The following is a 24,163-nucleotide window of genomic DNA, read 5'->3' as shown; positions in this document are numbered from 1 at the left end:
ACTCCCTGCGAGAAAACTCATTATTTACTAAGCAGACAAGAACAACATTTTTTCTGCATGCAGAGCTTAACAGTAAATAATCTCTTTTGGAAGACATTTTTTTGGAAGAGCTCTTCTGGAAAAGCTTCTTCTGAAAGAAGCTTGCAGTCTAGATGTAGCCTAAAAGTGTGAGTACTCAACCCACAGAGTAAAAAAATCAACGCATTTTATATTCAATTCAAGATTCAAAACACTCTACTGTTCATAATGCAAAAACAATACTCCTCAGCAGTATCCTTTCATGATTTTCTGGCTCAAAAACTCTGCCAAAGATTGATAATTTGAGAGTTGCTTAGAACAGAGATTGGATACACATCTATCTATGAACCAATGGAATACAACTGTATGCAGTCTGAGATGGGTCAGATAAACAATTTTACATTGGATGCCATATTGGAGCCCTCCCTCTTTAATTTCATATTCTGGAAAGCTGGAGATTACCTGGTAACAAGGCAGCACAGTTTTAGTGTGCAGTTTTAGTGATTAAAAAATTAATCCTGCAAAAAATGGAAAAGTCAATCCCCATGAAATTCTGATGCCTAATTCAGTGATAGGGCTGACCTCACAGCTAGCACACGACTGGCACTCTGCTGAAAGGGAATGCCTGGAACATTAAAAAGCAATTTGGGCTGACTAGTTAGAGGTCTATGACTAATGCAGACTCTGAAGACAGGTATTGCGCTTCCCTTCCCCAACTTTGATCCTAACTCACTTTATTTACTTTGGGTATTACGACGAATCTGGTATGTTGTACAGTAAAGTCTCGATTATCCGACCTAAATGGGACCAGAGGATGGTCGGATAACGGAAATGTCGAATAATACGGACGGCGCTGGCTCGTGGTGGGACGGGGGCCCGGCATGCTCTGACCGAGGGGCGGGAACAGAGCAGCAATGGCAGCGGCGGCGGCAGCTGAAGGGGGGGGCATCCCACGCGGGCTCTGCTCTTTGTCTCGGCGGCAGTTGGTGCGTGCGCTACCCCGCTCCCAGTGGATTCCAGATGATGCGTCCTCATGAGGGGCCGCATCCTCCCCCTTCCTCTTCCTCCCTCCTCCCCCAGGCCGCCCGGACGTGCCCAAGGCACCGGCGCTCCTGCCTCTCCTCAGCCCTGTGGCGGCGGCAGCCCCTCCCCTCGCCACACACTCCCCCCCTCACCTTCCCTTCCTGCCTCGGCCCAGGGGGGTGGGCCCCCGGACTCCCCCCTTGCTCCGGCCGGGAGCCAGGCTCACTTCGCAGGGGGGCGGCTCCCTCCCTTCCTGCCCCTCTTCCCCAGTCCACAAAGTTTTGGGAGGGAGAAGCGGGTCCGGGCCCTCTCCTAAAAGCGGAGCCGCTAACGCGGCAGGACAGCCAGGATCAAGCCGCAAGCAGGGCACGGGCCCAGCACACCTGACCGCCAGGCGAGCCCGCACTGCAGGCGTGAGCTGCCCCAGGCGTGGGGTGGGGGGGTAAGTTTGCCGAGCCTGTGCTGCATGTGCCGGGCTGCGGGGAGCCCCTGCAGACCTGCCAAGCAGAGCTCCTGCCCAGCCCTGGAAAAAGGGAAAGCAAGGCCATTGTTGTGTGAAGCATCCCTGGAGCCCCTTGCCATCACGTGATGGGTGGCACTGTCAGATAAAATGGAATGTGGGGTAAGTGAAGGTCGGAAAATCAAGACTCTACTGTATTTGGAAAAATTAATAAAAACATATAAATTTAGTCTCTCTCTCTCTCTCTCTCTTGCTGTATATTATTTCTTTCATATTTTTTGCCATCCAAAATTTACGACTTATCCTGACCACAGACATTGCTCCAGAAAATCTAAAGGCTACCTAGGGTGCTGACTCTATCCCTGAAACCACACAGAATCCTTGCTGCTGTACTGTGCTCATTGGAACACACGTACTTTACACACATTACCCAACAGACAAGGAGCATTTCAATCTCAAAGCAATCACAACCCAAATCAAATTTCCCTAACTCCTCTTGGGTTCTTACTTCAATTTATCAGACACATTAATTGGCAGTCATAGTGCAGCTGCATGTTTAATCTATTTTTACAGATTTCAAGATGCAATATATCTTTGACTTACAAATTAGCTTGGGTCCCGTATGTCTCAGAGGTTACTGTTCTTTTTCTGCCTTATCCTGACAGTTGAGTTCAGCTGGGATACGCAGTCTAACAGTACCCAGATTTGGAAATCACTCTCCTTGGATAGCTCTTGATCCTGAAAACACTCCCATGCTCCTTAATCCCTAAGTTTGTTAAGGGCATGCAGAAAGCATTTTCCTAGGATTCTTCATGGGGTTTGCTTTGAGGGGTGCAACTGGTTTTGTTATATGGGAGTGGGTTGTGTGTGTGTGTATGTGTTAATGTTCCTCTTAGAGCTGTATGAATAACTTATAGCAATTATGCATGATGAATGGAGAATATTTTCTGGTTTGTTAAATATCAATGAGCTGCTTTACATTTTTTAAATGCATTTGTTCTTTTTTTAAAAACTATTCACTGAATGCTTTAGCAAGTAATTCATGGTTTGCTGACAATTTGTGTCCATTTTGTGGCAAGTGTTCAATATTCACAAATAGAAGTGCCTTGGTTTGTTTTTACTGCAACACACAGCAATATTGCTGTTCCATGTTTGTCTGAGTGTAACTGTTAGAATCAAGTGTCCGCTGTGAATATTCACAGTGGCAGCCCTGAAATTCATTGTTCTCTAATACAAAACTAATTACATTTCTTATTTGACTGAATAGTTTAAAAAATGTTTTTTAAGTCAAGCTGTAAGGATAGGGTTGACATATTACATGATGGTTGATTTTATTCTAAATGTGCCCATGGTCAACAAGAAGGCACATCCTTCTTATAGGAATGAATAAATAAAGCAATATTTGATAATGTGTGCTTACTTTTTTAAAAAATCACCAATTCTCCACATTTTTATATAGCTGTAGGATTCTTAAATGATTAGGCTACAGATCAGTCAGTTTACAACACTGGAATTACTGATAGTCAAAATACTGCCAGGCAGGAACTATTTTATTTCCTGGTGCAATTCCAACTAGAACAATAAACTTTCCCTTTTAGACCTGGGTGCTAGAAGAAGAGATGCTGCCGCATCCCTTGGCTTGAAGTGGTTTCCATTATATACAGAGTTTACAATGCCTCTCAACACCCCTCTCAGCACAAATTGGTTCAGCACCACTAAAGGAGTAAATTTCTCGTTTTTACCAGTTAGAACAAGAAACCCATATGCTAGGAGTATGGGGTGGAACTGAATTAGTTTTGGTTAAAACTGAAAACCAAAAATCTGAATTTTGAATCTTGTAAACTCATAAAAGAAAGATGCTATTCACTTAAACTCCAGTATTCCCAGGGATGTTGTGTGACCATCAGAAAAATAACTTTTACCTTTATAAGAAAAATGTATTTTCCAAAAATGCAAGTACAGGTTCAGAAGTACAGTTCTAGCTCCTCAATAACTAGTTGGAAACTGTACTAGAAACTCATTAATAAACATGGCTATGGACCTACCAATTACACAACCATGAAAAACATGTCATGGACCATGAAATCTGGTCTCCCCCATAAACTCTGATCATTTGTATGCGTTTACTATACTATACAGATTTCACAGTGGAGACCAGTGTTTCTCAAATGTGGGATCCTGTCCCAAAAGGGAGTTTTGGGGAAGTCACAAGGTGGTTTTAGGTGTGGGGGGCGGTCAAGGTATTGCCATCCTCCCTTCCATGCTGCCTTCAGAGCTGGCTGGCCAGAGAATGGTGTCTTTTGACTGGGTGCCCATTTCTGAAGGCAGTAAGCACCGCAGAAGTAAGAGTGTCAATGCCCTGCTATGCCACCCTTACTTCTGTGCTGCAGTCTTCAGAGCTGGGATTCCAGCAGCCACTCTGAGGACAGTGCCATATCCATCAGCACAGAAGTAAAGGTAGCAGTATTGCGACCCCACACACCATAATAACCTTGCAACCCACCCAATTCCTTTTTGGGTCAGGACCAGTGTTCCCTCTTGCAGGGAGCTGACTGGCTGGGCGGGGCTGATTAATCACCTGTGAAGCTGTGCTGCTGCCCAGCTTAGAGGGAACACTGGTCACAACCCTCACAATTACAACACTGTGAAATTTCAGATTTAAATATTTGAAATAATGAAATTTACTTCATTTAAAATCGTGAAAATGACCAAAATGGATCATGAATTTGGCAGGAACTAGACATGCCAATGAATAAACAGAAGCAGCAACATCTGCGTAAGCCAAGCAAATGCTCTGGATATGTATCTGAATATTTAACAATGGCTATGTTTGAGACATGTGCTTCTGGAGGAACCCCAGAAAGTCTCGTTAATTTCTCCTGGACTGGAAGGAAAATAGCCATGTCTCATTCCAGCACCTATCAGTGCTTCTCTAAGCATTTGTTGCAGGAAGGTGGTGGCACTTGAGTGATGTTTTCTGCCTCTTCTGGGGGGAGCTAAGAAAAATGTCCTGTCTTCAAAGCACACCTGCAGGACAGACTCAACCCCAGGAGCCAGAGAATGAAGCTGTGCTTAGGACTTGGCATCCAGCTTGTGCAATGAAAAAGGAAGATCAGATAAAAAAAAACAACTCCTGCTCTAGACATTTATAACAGCTTTGCCAAATCTGCTCCTTTGGGAGATAGATAGTCTTGATGCACTGTTGCTAGGATGGTGGGTTCAGCAGAAGAGTGCAACAGAGTAAAGTGAAGGGAAGCAGACAAGACACTGTTGAAAGGGAGGAAAGAAATGAAAAGAAGAGTACTCACATAGTGAAGGAATCAGGGGGAGCTGAGACTCTTCTCAGGTCTGCAGAGTGCACTTTATGGATACTATAGGCAGCAGGAAATGAGCGGCCAAGACAGAGTCAGTCAGCACAACAGCATGGACAGACAAGGAAGAAGCCAGGTGAGAGAAAGAGAGAAAGACATACAACATTTAAACAGAAACTAAAGGAATGCATCACTCAAAAACTGAATGAAAACACATGCAAAGCGCCAAGACTGCACTACAGAGGTGGCAGCACCAAAAATGGGCAAACAGAACAAAAGACAATGTTCACTGTAAAGTGACACAAAGGTCTTTTCTGAAGGCTGGGCACAGGCTAAAGGCAAGCAATGTGCAAGGTTACATTAGGAGAGATTTCTGGGCCATGGTCCCACAGATACTGGAAGATCTTAAGCCAGCAACGTTCGAAAAGCCTGTGATTACATATTACGAGACTGAAAGAGCAAACAGCTATCTGAGCCAAAACATGATGTGATGGAGTAAGGATGTTAAGGACTAGTCGACTATCTGATAAGCAAATGCTTATCGGATAGTTGAGTTGACTAGTCGATTTCTCCTCCGCCCCCCGCTGTCTCTATCAGACAGAGGTAGCAAAGAGAGGTGGGAAGAGGCAGGGGCATCAAAGCAACAGTGCCGCACAGAGCCCGTACTGAGCTCCGTGTGGCGCTGTCGCTATGAAATGCCACCTCGGCATTTCAAAGCAGCACCACATAGAACTGAACCCCAGGCTCCCCTTAAGAGGCAGCACTGCATGGAGCCTAGGGTCAGCTCCGTGCAGCACTGCCCCTTTGAAATGCTGCCTCAGTGATTAAAAGCGGCAGCACCGTACAGCTGAGCTCAGGCTCTGTGCGGTGCTGCCCCTTTGAAATGCCACCGTGGCATATCAAAGGGTCGGTGCTGCTTTGAAACACCAAGGCGGCGCTTCAAGGGGGCAGTGCTGCACAGCTGAGCTTGGGAAACACCACCATGACTCCCCAGCTGATCCCGGGTTCCAGTACAGCATTTCAAACTGCGCAGAGCCCGGAGTCAGCTGGGAGTGCCCAGCTGTGGGCTCTGAGGAAATGCCGCATGGAACCCGGGGTTCACTGGGGTATCCCCAGATGACCCTGGGCTCCGTGTGGCATTTCAAAGCAGCAGCTCAGCATGGAGCCCAGGGTCAGTGGGGGACTCTGAGTCTCCCATTGACCCCAGGCTCCATGAGGGCACTTCCACTTTGAAATCCACAAGAAAATCGCCGCTGGGGACTCTTGTGCATTTCAAAGCTGGCACACCCTCGTAGAGCCCAGAGTCAGTGGAACTTCCAAGCTCCTGGTCTTGGTCTGCATGCAGAGTTCTGCATTCCTCCTTTGAAATGTACAAGAGCCCCAGCGGAAATGCCTATCGACTAGTCGATGGAAATTCCATTGACTACTTGATTAGTAAATGACTCAATATTTAACATCCTTATGATGGAGTTGCCTCCTTAAATCTGCCAACTTTCGTTAACATTTATAAAAATACACTTAATTGGAATTCCACTATCCACGAGGGCAAAATGCTATCTCTAGTCTTCCTTAACATACCTTAGAGAGCCATGCATATAATTTACAGTTACTCCTAAATTTAGTTTCTTTAGTTTCTATACTCTAAGGCAGAGCTACTCAACTTTGGAAGCCCCAGGGGCCACAATGATACTCACAGTACATACTGAGGGCTAAAACATAAGTGTGGTTGCATATACATGCAAATATGTATGCAAATATATGCAAATAGCTTCTTTTACACTAACGGGCATAAATACAAAGATTAAGGCAAGACTACACAACACGGAGGCCCATTTAAGTCAGTTCTGCTGACATTAATAAATTGCAAAATTTACCCGATTTCCACCCATATGGCAGCACTTTTAATGACCAATGACAGTCCAGGAATGTAACTACTAAAACGCATAGCAACAGAAGACCATTATGTTGACTACTTTTTTGTTTTGTTATGTGTTGAGCCCCACATAAATCCAAACTGCACCACAGGCCACAAACAAATGGGCCGGGGGCCACATGTGGCCTGCGGGCCACGTGTTGAGTAGTCCTGCTCTAAGGTATTTCTCCCAATGTCCCAATGGAATGCTTCTATATTTAACCTCTGGAACAATTTTTATTTCATAATGCAAATCATTATGGCTGATCACTAGCTGAAAGCCAAATACTCTTTCTGTGCGGTTTTGTATGCCTCTGATTAGCTACAACTGTCAGAGCAGTATTTTAAACTGGGATTTTGGGTCAGAAAGTGACTCGGGGAAAACTGAGTATTGGTGTCCTTTCTAATTCCTTTTCAGTGGCTTCCACATAAAACAATATTGTTCGATTTGTAAGCAAAACCTACCTGCCAGCATGGCATGCTTAGCCTGATTTCTGAAAACCAAGCTGCATTGTTTCATGCATCAATAAGAGAGATTATGGAATCAGAACTTAGCTGGCAAATATTTTAATGATACATGCCGCGGAACACTGTTCTGCAGCAAAACTGACTTTGCTAGTCTGGCTAGAGTAAAGTCTTGCTTTTGCCAATAAACTTAACAAATGGACTCAGAAGACAAACGGAAATCATGTATGAGAAATAAATAAATTTACCATTTCCATATTCATGACTCCATGATCTGCCTTTTTTCCTCAACTTGCACCATTCCTGAATGCAAACAGTATCAATCACCATTGCACAATTGTTGCAGCTAAAAAGTCACTTCTGGATTGAGCCTCTTTACTTGCTCATTATTATATCCCCATTATGTGTAAAGGTATGTAAAATGAGGCACAGACTATGCCTACTTTTATGTTTGGAAAGCACCTATCAGTAACAAGTAATAAAGTGGCAGAAACATTATTAGTATGACCATGCTGTCATCAAATTCCCACACAAACATTCTTTTTTAACTTTTAAAATAATTTTATTTTATTTTTAGGGTTGCCCAGGGCCTGGTTTTTTACCAGAAAATCCAATTGAAATGGGGACCTGACTGTTGGGTCAGATGTACTGACTGAACATCCAAAGTCCAGTTATTGTGGGCTGGGGGTGGAAGGAAACACTGGGTCACCAACCCTGACTGGGCAGGGACAGGCATGGTCTGCCACCTACTGGCAGGCAGGCTCCATGTCAGGCTACAGAAGTTCCCATCCCAGCTCTGAAACACAGGGGCTGTGTCTACATTGGCACCCTTTTCCGGAAAAGGGATGCTAATGAGACCAGTCGGAATGGCAAATGCCCCGGAGATTTAAATTTTCCCCATGGCATTTGCATGAACATGGCTGCCGCTTTTTTCTGGCTCGGGGCTTTGCCGGAGAAAAGCGCCAGTCTAGACAGGTATCTTTCGGAAAATAAGCCCTTTTCCGGAAGATCCCTTATTCCTGATTTTAAGTAGGAATAAGGGATCTTCCGGAAAAGGATTTATTTTCCAAAAGATACCTGTCTACACTGGTGCTTTTCTCCAGCAAAGCCCCGAGCCGTAAAAAAGTGGCAGCCATGTTCATGCAAATGCCGCGGGGAAAATTTAAATCCCCGGGGCATTTGCAATTCCGACTGGTCTCATTAGCATCCCTTTTCCGGAAAAGGGTGCCAATGTAGACCCAGCCAGGGAGCGGAGGAAAGTGGCACTCAAAACAGCACAAGTTTCAAATAGGAAATGTTCAATAATGAATTGAATACTCAATGATGAACAATGAAGACACCATGGGATCTTTTCAGAAATTATTCTATGAATAATTTCAGATAATGAATACATTTGAGAAGATCACAATCTGTTCATGGACAACTCAGTAACTGCAGAAGAAGTGAAATTCATTGGATAAATTATTCATTGCCAATTATTTGCCCAGGTCAGGTCAGGTGGAATGCAACACACAGGAAACTGTCTTAGCCGCTAATAACTGAAGGCCTGGATGAGGCTATTAGTGCTGTTGCTGTCAAAGAAGGAAATTCTACTTCAGCTTAAATGGTTCAACAGTACTGCTAGATTTGGATCCCTGGTTTAGATTCTATTCAGGAGCAGATTTCTTGTTCATTCTCCTTCTATAATCTTTAAGACATGTTACTCTCAAAAACAAACATTAAACATTGCCCACTCTCCCACATCTTAGGATGAGAAGATTTGTGAAATGACAGAGAAAGGAGATGGCCCTTAAATAGTAGGGTAACAAGCATGGTATAAAAACTCAGATTAGGTTAATGGATGAGAAGATAGATAAAATAGATTAGTTCACATTGTGGAGACTCCTCCAGATATAGATATAGATATAGATATAGATATAGATATAGATATAGATATAGATATAGATATAGATATAGATATAGATATAGATAAGCTGCTTTCTGCAGGCTGGCCATTTATCAGTATGTCACATTAAAATATGAAGGAAAGTTAGGTTCACCATCTTCCTAATATCAACTGACAGCTCACATCCTATGCCAGGAGGTAAATTAATGTACTAATCAGCACAATAAAAGAAAGGCAACTCAAACATCCAGAGAAACCAAAGGAGCCCATTTCATAGCACTAGTCAAGGGAATGTCAGATGCCCAGAATGACCTTCCTCTTCAGTAAGAAATGTCCCCAGTGTTCTGCTATTTTCTAAGGTTAAAAAAATATATATGACACAAGGATACACTGACTGTTTCTGTTGAATTTTCTCACCTGAGCAACTTGGCTTCAAATCCTGCTTAGGTTCACCACTGTAACGTCTATTAATATCAACTAAAGATTTTAGCAGATGAAGGCTAAAACCACTAGACCTTTCAATATTCAGATTCCAAGCCAGAAGAGACCACGGTCTAATTCTCCTGTATGATACCAGCTAGAGAATTTCCCCAAAACATTTCCTAATGAGGATCTTTGGGGAAAACATCTAGATTTAAAAGTTGCCAATGATGAAGAATCTACAATGAATCCTAGTTAATTGTTCAATTAGTTAATTGCCCTCACTGTTAAAAAAAATTATGCCTTTCTTCCAGTTTGAATTTGTCTCGCCTCCATTTACCAGGCATTGGGTGATGTTATACACCTTTCTCTACTAAACTAGAAAGCCCATTATCAAATATTCATTCCTCACATAGGTACTTAAAGGCTGTAATTATCTCATTCCTTAACCATCTCTTTGTTAAGTTAAATAGACTTTGCCTTTTTGCTCTAAATATACTGTTTGGCTACCTCTGCTTGTGAAGAGAGGTTTCTGGTCATCACAGCAACCTCTGGTCAATAAGAGCAAAGGGAGAAATATATATTGCTCACCCCAAACATCTCCTTCTAGCCACTTATTAACACATTTCTATTTTCTAAAGCTTAGCAAAATTCTGATATTTTAACTTTTGTTTTCATCCTAAAATAAAAGAAAAAAATAAATTTAATTTTTTTAATGGAATGCTGAAAAACGTGTATTCAGAAACAGTGAATTTTGTTTCAACATTTTTGATTGAAACAAAACATGACACTCCTGAAATCTAAATGTTTCATTTAATTTTCATTGAATTGATGCAAAGACTTCCTTATGAGTCAGATCAGCCTTAAACTGCATTGCCCTAGCATTCTGCTTTATAGAAGTAGTAGTTCAGGTACCCATTGTGTCCTATGAGCCAGGCAAACACAGGTTCTGAATGAAGACACTGTAGGAATATACAGGCAGCTCTTTGAGACCGAGGAGAATAATAGGGGTGAGAAAGGTGCAGGAGGAAGAGGAAATCTCTGTTGCATTCAATCCTTCTAGAATGCACAGTGACAAAAATGGTTCTGATTTTTTATAAAGTAGTATATATTTTTAGCTATGTACACAAAGTTAAAGTACAAAGGAGAAGTTTTGGGGTAACTAATCTGTTATAATTACCGTAGTTTACTTTTTGCACTTTTCCATTCGAAATGCCTTCCTCTAGAAAGTTTATCCCTTTATTAAAGATTCATCTGAAATATTCTTGCAGTTAGATCCTGTCCAAAACTTTCCATCAAGATGGTTTTTGATGGAAAATTGGATTTTCAACTCAATGAAAATTTACAAAAAATCCAAAATTCAAACCCTTTTCAGTTTTTAGGTTTTTCAACAAAGTCAAAATTGTCAATGAAAATAAAATCAACTAACACTCACCACAGTATTTCAGGGCAGGTGTTTTGCTTTGATGCACAAAAACTGTTTTTATTCACAACAGGTATACAACCTAATTGTATATATACTGCCTTTGAAAAAAGCATCAGCAGGGAAGATGGTAAATTTATCATTCCCAGCAAGCCCAGAAAGCTATGAAAAACAGAATTCCAAAACAACAGACTATGGGAAGTCAGAAACAGAGTAAGAAACTTAAAGAAAAGAAAACTTTCTCTCCTGTCACTACATCAGACAAAATTCCAAAGGGAATTTCTGCTATTAACCTCCTCCTCGAATATCATCAAAGAAATTAATAATAGCTTTCAGAATTAGTGTGATGTGAGATTATTTTTTAATCACTATGTGTGCAGAAAGCTTAAGAAAAGCTTCCAGCAATTGCAGGTGCAGTGGCAGGCTCATTTAGTAATCTCACATATCTATAATTCACAGGGTGCACATCCCCCCAGTCTGAGGAGAAAAAGCCACCTATTCTAACAACTGTAAAGATGTTGATGGGATGCTTTTAAACACTGCAGAGATCAGGTTGAGAAATGTATAAGACCATGTAAAAGGTAAAACTTCATGTCTATGGTGGAGTTTTTGCAGAACGGTGTCATATTGGACAAACTCCAGCTTAGTCAATCTGACCTCCTAGAACTCATCTTTATTATGCCAAGAAACTCAACAGACATTCCATCTGCTTCCCACCTGCAGCCCCACCCAATCAAACATACAGATGCATAGACCTTACAGAGATCTGCAATTGGGATTAAAGTCTTTGACAAATTGTCAATATACCCTCAAAAACGGACTCACAAGTGGATATTTCAGTTAAACCAAAAGGTACCCGAACAATGGAATCTCTGAACCCAGTGGAGTTTGGCACGACATTTTCAAAGTAATTATGTGATGAACAATATTCTCCAGTGTTCATGGGCATCATAGTCACACTGAATTACTGTACAGTGTTATCATGAAGCAGCAGATGCGTATATCCCAACCACAGTTTAAATTTAGATGCTATAGTTCATGCTTGACCATGCTAATAACTAGACTGAAATGCACCAAATACTTTCTTCCACCTGCTGTAACCACCCTCATGGTTTGAAACAATGACTCGGGATTGAATTTTTCTAGCTTGGACTTTGTGACATGGAATGGGGTGATGGAAAGAAATTAAAGGTCATTGCTCAGGGGATGACAGTCTTCTATTCATCAATGGTTCAAGGCTGAAATTTATGTCTAACATTCTTTCTAGACAAGTAAGAAACTAACATGGAAACTCCAATCTTAGACTGCTGCTCCACAATATTTGTGTTAACACAACTGAACATACCAATATAGAAAGGATGTGGACGCACTGGAAAGGGTCCAGTGGAGGGCAACCAAAATGATTCGGGGGCTGGAGCACATGACCTATGAGGAGAGGTTGAGGGATTTGGGCTTATTTAGTCTGCAGAAGAGAAGAGTGAGGGGGGATTTGATAGCAGCCTTCAACTTCCTGAAGGGAGATTCCAAAGAGGACGGAGAGAGGCTGTTCTCAGTAGTGACGGATGGCAGAACAAGGAGCAATGGTCTCAAGTTGCAGTGGGGGAGGTCTACGTTGGATATTAGGAAAAACTATTTCACTAGGAGGGTGGTGAAGCACTGGAATGGGTTACCTAGGGAGGTGGCGGAAACTCCATCCCTAGAGTTTTTAAGTCCTGGCATGACAAAGTCCTGGCTGGGACGGTTTAGTTAGGGTTGGTCCTGCTTTGGGCAGGGAATTGGACTTGACCTCCTGAGGTCTCTGCCAGCCCTAGGATTCTGTGATTCTACCAAACTGAGCAGGGAGGCATTGTTTGATATAACAAAAGGCTTGGTTTTATGAATTGATACATTCTTGCTAACTACTGGATTACATGATTGACTAAAAGGAATAACATGCTCCTGAAGTTGTGGCTGTTTGAATGAAATACATCAGCAGGGTGTGGAGGTGTTTGGCTTGACACCTAAGCTTCGCATATACTGAAGACCAGTCTTGTTTTTTTTTTCCATTCAAATAATATACCATGAAGAAGTTGGTGGGAATGTTTATTAACTCCCATCTCAGCAGCACAGAAAGATTCATTGATAGATCAAAAATAATGGCATTTACATTTTTTAAAAATATTCTTATGCTAGTAAAAATATCTCTTATGGATTCTTAATCTAATGTTTTAATATAAAAAGATATTTTTAAAATCTCTTCTTTTCTTTGGATGTTTTCTGGCTTCCATTAATTTCTGCCTTTCCTTGTTTCTTTTCAGGCTACTCAAATGCTGCTTCCCTCTCATTTTACATGACTTATTTCCTTACTTGTCCTTTCTTCCTTTCTTTTCTGGTTGCCTGATCCAGACCCTCTCAATCCTAATCTACGCTTGAATGCAACTCCTTAAACCTAACACTCTCTTTCTAATTTGGAGTACTGTAGCTTTTTTTTTTTTGTAGGAGATTGGAAGCTGCTAAATACACTAGGATCTAATGTTTCATGCAAAATGCATCCCTTAATACTGCCCAATGGATCAGGAAAGTCCCCTCTGACTGGCTGATGTTCCAGTGGAACAGTGATGCAGCCAAGAACACTACAATGTTTTACCACTGCCCCAAGATTGCAACACATACCCAGGGGCTCACATCGGGTTGGATTGAGGCAACAAGCCAAACTACCACCTGCATCAGAGTGGCCACATAGCTATTTTTAGCACATCAACTTGAGCAGAGCAAGCACAAGTTTCTCTACCTCTGCTGGGAAGCATGCTCCCAGCTGAAGAGTAGACATATAAGCTTGGTCAGCAATACAGACTTATGTTGACATAAATCCATCACTCAGGCCACATCTAGACTACAAGCCTCTTTCAAAAGAGAGCGTCTAGACTGCAACCACTTCCTTTCGAAAAAGCGCTTTTTTGAAAGAGAGCACCCAGGCAGTCTGGATGCTCTCTATTGAAAAATCCCTGTTAGCATTCAAGAACGCCTTTTTTCTGAAAGAGCACTTTCAAAAAAAGGCAATCTTCCTCATAAAATTAGGTTTACCGCGGTCGAAAAAAACGCCGTGTTCTTTCAATTTAATTTCAAAAGAATGCAGCAGCAGTCTAGACGCAGGGGAAGTTTTTTTGAAAAAAGGCTACTTTTTTTAAAAAAAACCCTGAAGTCTAGACACACCCTCAGGGTTTGAGTGTCACTGTTATACTGTAGACAGTATAGTATAGACAGTGCTATGTTAGTAAGAGGGCTTCTCCCACTGACATAGCTACTACCTCTCAGGACAGTGGAGTAACTACACTGGTCAGAGAAGCTCTCCTGGTGACATAGGTCAAGTCTTCACTAAGTGCCACAGCTACACCACTGCAGCACTGTATGTGCAGACAAGCCCTTAGTGTTTATGCCAGCGCACTCCAATCACAATTTCCCACAAGGTGACAAATAGCTTTATGCAGTGATTCCTCAGCCTAGTCCCATTTACATGCTCCCAGCGTGAACACTGCAATATAGTCTGAGCTCATCTGTATCCCAGCAGTGGAGTGTGGTTATTTGTTGAATAGTCTCCAAATGGGATCCAAAAGACTTGTTAATTTCAGTGCAGCACATGGTGCTCTAAAGGATATGAGGGGCATATCTGCACAGCTTCTGTGAGTGTTAGTTGAGAGTTACATAGAAGACAGAGTCCACTCAGACCTCCCCAAATAGTTCCCCCTTTTGGATAAGTGAAAGACATAACATCTTTCTGAAAGCAAGACAAAGGGAACCCTGTTAGTTAAAGCACAAATGAAATCTGGTAGATATTTACAATGTGGAGGAGAACATCATTCTAAAGCATTACATCCTCTTTCTCCAAGTACTCTGATGGGTCAGTCCATGCAAACTCCCTGTTTGAATTCTCTGCCCAGCAAGGGCCTCCTTGTATTAGGACATGAACAAATCCAACTCACTCATTGAGTAACGGCATGGATGTTCTCCGCTTGCTCTTCTGCACCATATTGGCCTGGTTCCTTAGGGAGATCCGAATGAGAGACGGAGCCAGTCGACATGGCTCCCCATCCACTTGCATGGGGATAGACTTGTATGTTAACAGAGTCACCTCCCGGCACTGATGCAACCTTTCTCCGTGACCTCCCACCTGCAGAGCAGCCTGCAGAACAAGAACAAAGCAAAAAGGAGGAAAAACAATGACATTACTATCCAATACCAGCCACTTGAACTGGCTAACAGCTTCCTAATCCTGTTTTAACCAATACTCTATACCCTCTGTTACAAACTATATTTGCACATCAGATTCACCCAGTTGCAATAAGTGGTTTATTCTATCACAGAATTACATGCTTACCAGAATACAGTCTGAAAGCAGAAACTATCCACTAATTTGAAGGATGCAATGCAAATAACGCAATATTCCAAATTCATCCCCGCTAGGAAATTACATTTCAATAGAACCCCACATTTCTCCTCCCACTGCCATCTGAATTTGCAGAATGGTTTTCCAGTAAGAGACATGGGTGTAACTGGCATATTGAGGCAAAGTTCCAGTGAAAGCTTTTCAATAAGTCACTGCAATGAGGTAGGATGAATGTAGTATACACAGAATTCTAGAATAAAGTCCTGAAGAAAAGGATCATTGGGCAGAGGTCAGGTGATGCAGTCAAACATACATGATAAATTCATGTATCACATGGATATGAAATTTATCATGGGGCAATCGCCTGAGCATATGTGTTAGATATCTATATTGACAGATATAGATACACACTTATATGATTGCAAACATACACTGTGCTTTTTTATATATTTCTTTATCTTGTTTTAAAATATGATTGCTTCTGTTGTAGTAGTGACTACAGTCTATGAATCAAGATCCCATCCGTGTAATCTACGTGCTTTTACAAGCAACAGAATTAATTGGAGTTTTCTTCTTTACCAAGGCAATACTGTCCTTGATGTGAATTAGATGAATCTGAAATACTTATTATGACAGTTTATAAAGCAATTCAGCATCAGGAGTAGACAAAATGAAAAGAGCATGAGAAAAAAACTTGTTCAGTATCTATGACTAGAAAACAATTAAATATAGGCTGGACATCTTTTATCCCGCACCCTTAGGGCCTGATAGGTCCCAAAACAGGGAATTTGCCAGACTACAGAAGGTTCTCTGCCACAGCCCCCAGCTGCCAACTCTGCCAGCTCTGGGTGTGTGGGTGAAAGCAGGGGGACTACTACTGGACTGTCGAAAAAGCGTGCCTGTTATTTTGAAAAATATTTCAAAATAAGAGGCGGCTTGTATAGATGTAGGGTAGCTATTTTGGGATACCTCTGGTGTCCCAAAATAGCCACACAGCATAGACGTACCCTAACTTACAGGGGAAAAACTAACCAGCTTTCCAAACCCATCTCCTCATACAACTACTTTAAAACCCGAGCCAGAATAAAAAAGCAGTGGAAGAAACAAAAGGAACAAAAATCTAACAGACAAAAAGATAGATAAAGTTGTTAATAACTCCTGCAAAGGTCTTGAGATTTCAGCAGTTATCTTGGGGCAGAAACAAGAAAAAATGTGAATATTGTCTAATGAGATTTTAAAAACCTATATTAAGACAACATTAGCATAAACATTACTGGAACAGAAATCAGGACATTAATTGTTTTGTTGCCTATAGGAAACGTAACTGTGTCCTATTATGACTATTACAATTGGGCTACTGTTACATTATGATCATCATCATCACTGTGTTACTTAAAATAGATATAGGGCTTCTCATCCAAAGATCCCAAAGCAGGTCACAAATGTGGGCAAGCATACCATAAAGCATAATGTGATGCAGAAAATGGCTACTAAGATACAGCAAAGGTCCACCATTATAGTAACTATTCAAAAATCAAAAACCAATATGCAACCTTAATTCTGACCTCAGCTTGTTTTAGTTAGAAATTGCAGTCCAGTAGCCCTGGGGGCTGTGCATCACCTCTGTGCCTTTTGGACTCTGGAGGCCTCCCCAATGGTTACTGTAACTCTCTGTTGCCTGCGCTGATGCTCTATTGTAAATATAGTCCAGTACATTCCAGCTATACCTCATTCCTCCAATACATCCTGCCCCTTCCATCATTTATAATCTCATACATATCTACGCCAAAAGTTATAATGATGGGGGCGATGCTGAAGGGTTATTCCACCAGATCTAAACCACTAGGGAATTCCTTTGATGTTAGGAATATTCCACTGATAGCTCTGCAGTATACTGGGGCTGTGATGGTAACCCCAGACAGGGGCATATACATTTAAAGTATGTCTACTGGTGAGGAATCTGATGGAGTTAATGTTATTTCGGTGTAATTTTGAAGAATGAGATGTCTGCATTGTGGGCAGTGGTATGTTGAAATTGAAAGGCACTCTGGCATGGAACTGAGGAACCTGTGAATATATATAGGTATTATGGCAAAAAACTAAGGATGGTCTGGAGAGTAATGTCACCTTCATTGGTGACCTTGTGTTTTTAAGATTTATACTAGGTAATGTGCTTAACATTAACATTTTTTGTATGGGAACAAAAGAAAAAAATTATTATAACGGCACTTATCTGATGCTTTCAAAACAGTTTACAAACAATTATAATTCTCAACCCCTTTGCTGAGCGGATTAGAATTACCACTCCCACTTTAGGATAAGTGATTTGCCCAAGATTACACAGCAAATCAGTGCCAGGGGGAAACTGATCTCATGTGGCTTCTAGATCACTGTACAGTTCTCTGATTAGTAGACAACACCCCTTTCAAAAAGATTTATTCATTCTCCAATGATTCACAAATGTTCTATTTCTCAGATACCATGTTATCTTGCTTAGAGTTTTAAATGGAATAATTGTAATGAATACTTGAAAGATGATAGCACAAGGTTAAGGTTGCTATGGAAATGTTCACTCTGAATTCCATGTCTGGTGCATATACAAATGTAATGCTTAATTATGCATCAGCATCATTTTATGCATTAATGTACTGCACATATATAGATCATTTTATGTAAATATTCATTATAATGCAGCACAAGATAAATCAGCCTCACTGGATTTATGCAAGTCTTCTGAGGGCACTATAGACCTTGAAAGCAAAGAACAAGTCATCAAAATGTGAGCTAACATGCAGACAGTACAATTTTCAAAATCATTTATAATGTGTGAGCACCAGCTAGAAAATACAAATACTTAAAGTAAGCAATTATACTAATTAATGAACAATGTCCAATACTTTGTGTTTCTCTTATGGTCTATGATCTTCTGAAAATTTCTCTCTCCCACTCGCACTGATAAAACAGGAAAAACAGGGATTTTCTAAGAATATGTAACTGTCATTGAAATTATTTTTAACTATTTAGATTTTTAAGTGCAATTTAGGTGGAGAACTTTTGCAATACCAGTGATGGTCAACTGGAGCCAAATAAGAACATAAGAATGACCATACTGGGTCTGAACAATAATCCATTTTACACCCAATATCCTGACTTCTTACAGTGGCAGACTTTAGAATTCTAGAGTACAGCAGAAAAGAATGCTCAATCTCAATATGGAAACACAGCCTTTAAAGGCCACAAGTCCCAACATGTAGTGTTTCATATTGCAAGTAAGACACAGGCCACGGCTGCATACTGAAGATGAGGATGGCTACAATATATGCCTATTTTATCAAATAGGAGACGTCCGTTGAGCACACAGCTATTTGACAATGCAGTAGCTCTCAAAATTGCACAGTTTGAACAAACTTTAAGTACTATGGTGGTAACCCCTAACACTAAAGAATGTCTTCCAGTACGGCACCTGATGGAGATAATGTTATTTCAGTATAATTTTGAAAAATTAGATGTCTGCATCATAGGTACAGATGATTGAAAAAGATTTCACAAAAAGTTTGGAGGAAAAATCCCTCATATTTTCACCTTTTTTTCTCCTTTTTTTTTAAAACATAATTTTTCCAGTAAATCTGACATGGAATATTTTGAAATTTTTGTTAAATGTCAAAATATTATGTTTGTTTATAAATTTCATAAAAAAGCAAAAGAAAACTCCAACAAATGTAATTTTTCTACACATCCACAAAAAACATGGCTGGACTCCATTCTTCAGCAAAGAATTTATGACTAGCACTAACATATATAGAATGCAAATAACACAGTTATATTGGGGCTGGTAACAAAAAGCAGCTACAGAAAGTCCCAAACTTACAAATGAGTTGTGTTCTAAAAGTTTGTAAGTTAGTTGTTTGGAACTTGCAATGCATTTTGCCATAGAAACAATGTTATAAATGGTAGTTCAGTTCCCAGGCTAGCCAACAAAAGCCTATTTAACCCATAATATTTGCAATGAAAAATAGTGGAAATGAGGGCGGGGGTTGTATTTTACCTTGTATGCTGATGCTTGAGAAAAATTGCATTTAATTAGAGGAGAATGAGGAGATAGCTGGAGATTCTGAAGGAGTCTTCTGGGCATCCCCTGGCCACCATCCCCTACAGGCTCTGCACTGGCTCCTGTTGCCAGCCCCATCCTCTGCAGCCCAACACCAACTCCACAGATTGCACCCAGTCTCCACCTAATACGAGCGAAGGCCGGAGGTCTCCAGAAGAGCAGGAGGAGGCTGTGCAGACAGCATCTGGAGAGAAACAGCGGTTTCTTCTTTACAGTACCGCTTCTGCGTGACCACCTCCTGCTCCTCCAGAGTCTTTCAGCCAGCACTAACACTGCTCTGCTCCTGTGCTTCTTCCCGGCTCCTCCACTGAGGCTGCTCGTGAGCTTTTGTTTGTAAGTGCGAACGTTTGTAAATCAGTTGTTTGTAACTTGGGAAGCGTCTCTATTTGTGAACAAAGAAGTCTCCCATAGTACAAACACACATACACAGGCTCGTACCTCCCTTCTATGATGCTTTATTTAATGGGGATTTTTTACCTTTGATTTGGGAGCATTTGAAGCACCATTAGATATGTTTAAAGAAACCAGTTTTTCAACAAGCACTTTTTTATGATGAAATAATATTGCTCTTCCTTTGAAAGCCATTATTAATCATTTTAATGTTAATTTCAATTAATTAATTTTAATTTAAAATGTGAGGCCAAAAGAAATTTTTCTGCCTTATTGAATCTAAGGAAAGCATAGGATCGAATTATTTTGTATGAAACTGTGCATTCTAATGTTAAGCCATGGATATAAGGTGTGTCATACAAAATTGCACACAAATTAGTCCCAATGCCCTACATAGTGTGAAATCTACTGCATGCAAAAATAAAACACACTCAGTTCTGCAAAAATTCTCACCAGAGAGGCCATAGTGAACCCGATGACCTCAATGTAACCATCATCATGGCGCTGAGGTTCAAAGTCTCTGTGATCACTGGGGGTACCCCAGGGCATTGTGCCAGCACAATACCTGCAGAAAGAGGGTTAGAAAATGAGAGCTTTAGAGAGCAGAGTCAGAATTTGCCCTCACAGGGTCTTACAATCATTGAAAGAAAAGAAAGTTTAATCTTTGTCTTCTGGATGAACAGAAATGCATTCTTCCCTCCCCCCCCACACACACATATATAACCCAAGCCCTCCACCCCCTTCACCTGCACCCACATCCCCCTCCCAAATCCTGCATCCCAATACCTGCCTCCCTCCCCCCGCATCACCCCTATACCTCTGCCCCCTCCAAAACCTCTGCCCCCTCCTGTCCTAGGTCACAACCCAAAACCTCTGCCTCCCCACACCTCTGTTCCCCCTTTCAAAACCTCTGCCCCCCACCTACTCCACATAACCAAAACCTCTGACCCCTCTACTGCCCCCATATCTGCTCCCAGATTCTGCACTCCAATCTCCTACCTCAGGTCACAACCCAAACCCCTGCACCCCAGACCCCTGCCCAAAGTCACAACCCCTTCCTGCCCTAGGTCACAATCCATACTTCTGCATCCTAGTCCCCTAACCCATGTCATAACTGCCTCTTTCACCCAAACTCCCTGCCAGACTCCACACTCTCTCCTGTACCCCAATCCCTTACTGCAAGCTCCTTTCTGCACCCAACGTCCATCCCAGACTTGCATCTCCTCCATTAATATGGAAGAGTGCAGACCTTGGTCACTTTCCAAATTTTTGGAGTGCCCCCCGCCATACCAAAAATTATTGCTCATCCCTGCATTATGTGCACAACTCTGAAAATTGTGCTTGTTAATTAATTATTCCTATGGAGCCAGCAAGGGAGCTCCTATGTTGTTTGCTTAGTGACCCCAAAATTGTGACTGGAACTTACCTGGGTATATTTAAAAACACTATACATTGGAACTTCAGCTCCTGAATCTTTGAGGTTAGGTCTGTTCCATCACACTGCAAAAATTATAGCAACAGAACAAAGAAGGTTTGCAAATGGGCTCTCAGACAGGATAATAATTGTTCTTACTCCATTTTGTAACAACCTGCCCATGAATGTGGATCTCGTTTTAGAAATACCCAACTCTCTAGTTGCTGGGCACAATTTACTGTGTGAGAGATAAGGAACAGTGTGTTATCCACTGGGAAATTATCATGTGTGTAAATTCCCAAAGACTTTCCACAAAATGTGTTTCAAATGTCACCATAAAAACTGAAAGTAACAACCAATGGTCTGTGTGATTAGAGCTGTGTTTTCACATATCTTACATACACTCTCTCTCTCCCCCTCTTTCTCTGTCCATCTGTCTTACTGCACAAAATAATGCCACAATTTCCTATACTTACCACAACTTTAACATGCTTAGATAAATCCCTGGAGCTTCTCTGGAGGAAGTCTGAAAAGGCTGCCTACCAAACATAAGAAAGGGGAGGCGTTAAAATCAGATTTTTTGTTATTGGAATGAACTTCACCTTCCTTTGCATCTCTCCTCAGATTGTGTCACCACATATCAGCCTGTGCTAGCCTCTTTTATTTTCTGCTCCCATTGACGGAGAGTTTAGGCCAAGTTTCTTCTGTTAGCATCCAGTCAGCAGTGCATGTTTCAAAGTCTGAAGAGTCCCTTGAACCAGAGCCAGGAGATGGGGGCACAGAAAGCAAGATTGGTTCCCTTATTTTGCTGCATGAAGGTGCTACATTAAGAAATAGCAATTCACTTAGGAAGAATTACCATGGAGTACCATTGTGCCCCCAAAACATCATGCAAATCCTTCATTTGTTGGTTATTAGTGAATAAGTTTGTGGTCACGGTGACTAAATCTGACAGTAGAAAGACAAGTGCAATGGCAAGTATTAGCCAGTCAATGGACCCCTTTCCTAATTACGCCCACCTCCCCGCTGGATAAGAAATGGTCATCTGATTTGCATATTCATGTGTGAAAATGAGATTATCAAAATAGCAGCTCTCTGTCCTCCTCCGCCGCCACCTCCCTCTAGCTCCAAATCCAGGAATGCTCATCAGGGGCTGAAAGATGCAGCCAATAATTTTTCCTATGTGCTAGCAATTTCCCCCAATAAATTCAGTATCCAAGTGCTGCCCATATATGGGAATCAATGTGAGCATATTGGTAGAGCAGTGGGCACAGGATATTATCAGTCCTTCATCCAAATTCTGTAACACTCCTCTGACCTACTGACTATGATAGGAAAATAATACTTCAAGCCCTTCCAAACAGACATGTTGGAGGAACTGCCAGAAATAGCTGGAAGCATACTACATACTTTTAAAGGTGATGGGCAAAAGAATGATCATAACCCTGAGGAGTGAAAGGGAGAGAAATAATACATCATTTAAATAAATAAGCCAACACTCTTCTGTAAAATCCATTGCAACTCACCCCAGCATAGAACATTTTATTTCGAAAGCGACTGTTGAATTTCTCTGGATTAGCTTCTGCAAAATAAAAACAAGGAAGAACGTGAAGTCATGACTAGAGAGTAAGTTAGCAAAGCACCCTGGAATTTTCATTCCAAGCTTTCCTGAAGGTAGAAAGATAGTTGGATTTCCGGCCTTGGCACACTGCTAGCTTTTAACTCCTTAGGGTGAAAAGAGGAACGGAAATCTTTATTTCCAGCACCATCTTACACTGGCAAACCTACAAGAGCAATTTCATGCACACTGTACATCCACTATCCATTGGTAATTAAAAGGGAAGAAATGTCAAATAGATTTTGACTGTACAAGAATCTACCCTCTGTGCTATTCTTTGCTATTTAATTTTAAACAGTTCTATTTGGATCAGCCCCTTCTTGGTCTATGGTAGAGCAGGTGAGGATAAGGGCAGACAGCTTCCAAAACATGATTCTTTTGCAGGGAATTTACCAGAACATCATGTTCAATGGTCACATTGTCCATTTTATGTCTTCACCATAAATTTCTAAGGGCTGGCCTATGCTAAAGGGGAAAGTCAACTTAAGATATGCAACTCCAGCTAGGTTAATTACGTAGCTGGAGTCAAAGTATCTTAAACTGTGTTTTGTCACCATCCACATGGCAGGAGGTCAATGGGAGCACATCCTCCTATCAACTTCCATTACTCCTTATGAGGAGCAGGACAACCAGAGCCAAGGGGAGTTCCCTCTCAGTTCTAATTAGTGGGTCTTCACTAGACCCACTAATTTGAACCCCGGAAGATTGACAGCAGCAGCATCAATCTTCTCTGTAGTATAGACAAGCACTAACAGTGCAATCAAACTTTTCAGTGATATTAGTGCACACTGTACACTGAGTAGATCTCTGTTTGGATCATTAGAAATTCTGCTGAAACATTTATTCCAAGTTCAGAAACCTTTGAAACAAAACTGAATGGTTCATAGATTGTAAGGCCAGAAGGAATCCTTATGATCATCTAGTCCAGTGTTTCTCAACCTTTTTTTATAAAGTACCCATTTTTAAAAAAAAAATTATAAGCATCAACAGTATATACAGTTTTCAGACACACAACATTTTTTTCTACCATTACAACACATTTGTTTAAACAACTTAATCATAGCCGGGCAGGCGATGACATTTTTGGGTGTAAAAAGTAGAAAAATAATAAAACGCTATAAAACTTAAAACAAAAATTCAGTTTTCTCCACATTTCAGTTGTATTGATGTACCCTCCCCCCCCCCCCCCCCCCCCCACACACACAGATTTCTCTTAAGTACCCCTGAGGATATTCGTACCACTGGATGAGAAACACTGATCTAGTCTGACCTCCTGCATAACAAGGGCCATAGAATTCCACCTTGGTTCTCATACCTAGCCCAATAACTAGTGGACAAAGCAGAGTCAAATTC

At 41.3% G+C, this 24,163-nt stretch overlaps 1 protein-coding gene across 11 annotated transcripts in view; it reads right to left on the bottom strand.

The window, feature by feature from the left end:
* DGKI (diacylglycerol kinase iota) overlaps positions 1–24,163 on the bottom strand; it is a 319,613-nt gene that overhangs the window by 105,759 nt on the left and 189,691 nt on the right. For 9 of the 11 annotated variants that reach the window (XM_075940098.1, XM_075940058.1, XM_075940042.1 and 6 more), the window contains 6 exons: positions 22,719–22,774; positions 21,669–21,731; positions 21,205–21,278; positions 20,232–20,343; positions 14,877–15,076; positions 4,810–4,872 (listed from right to left, as the gene is read on the bottom strand). In XM_075940098.1, coding sequence (XP_075796213.1) covers positions 4,810–4,872; positions 14,877–15,076; positions 20,232–20,343; positions 21,205–21,278; positions 21,669–21,731; positions 22,719–22,774 — 568 coding nt within the window. The remainder of the gene's footprint in view (positions 1–4,809; positions 4,873–14,876; positions 15,077–20,231; positions 20,344–21,204; positions 21,279–21,668; positions 21,732–22,718; positions 22,775–24,163) is intronic. The other 2 variants (XM_075940048.1, XM_075940081.1) reach the window with 1 other exon arrangement.

Source organism: Pelodiscus sinensis, chromosome 1 (genome assembly GCF_049634645.1).
Source record: "Pelodiscus sinensis isolate JC-2024 chromosome 1, ASM4963464v1, whole genome shotgun sequence".
Classification (NCBI taxonomy): domain Eukaryota; kingdom Metazoa; phylum Chordata; order Testudines; family Trionychidae; genus Pelodiscus; species Pelodiscus sinensis.
This window is presented reverse-complemented; position numbering and strand designations above follow the sequence as displayed.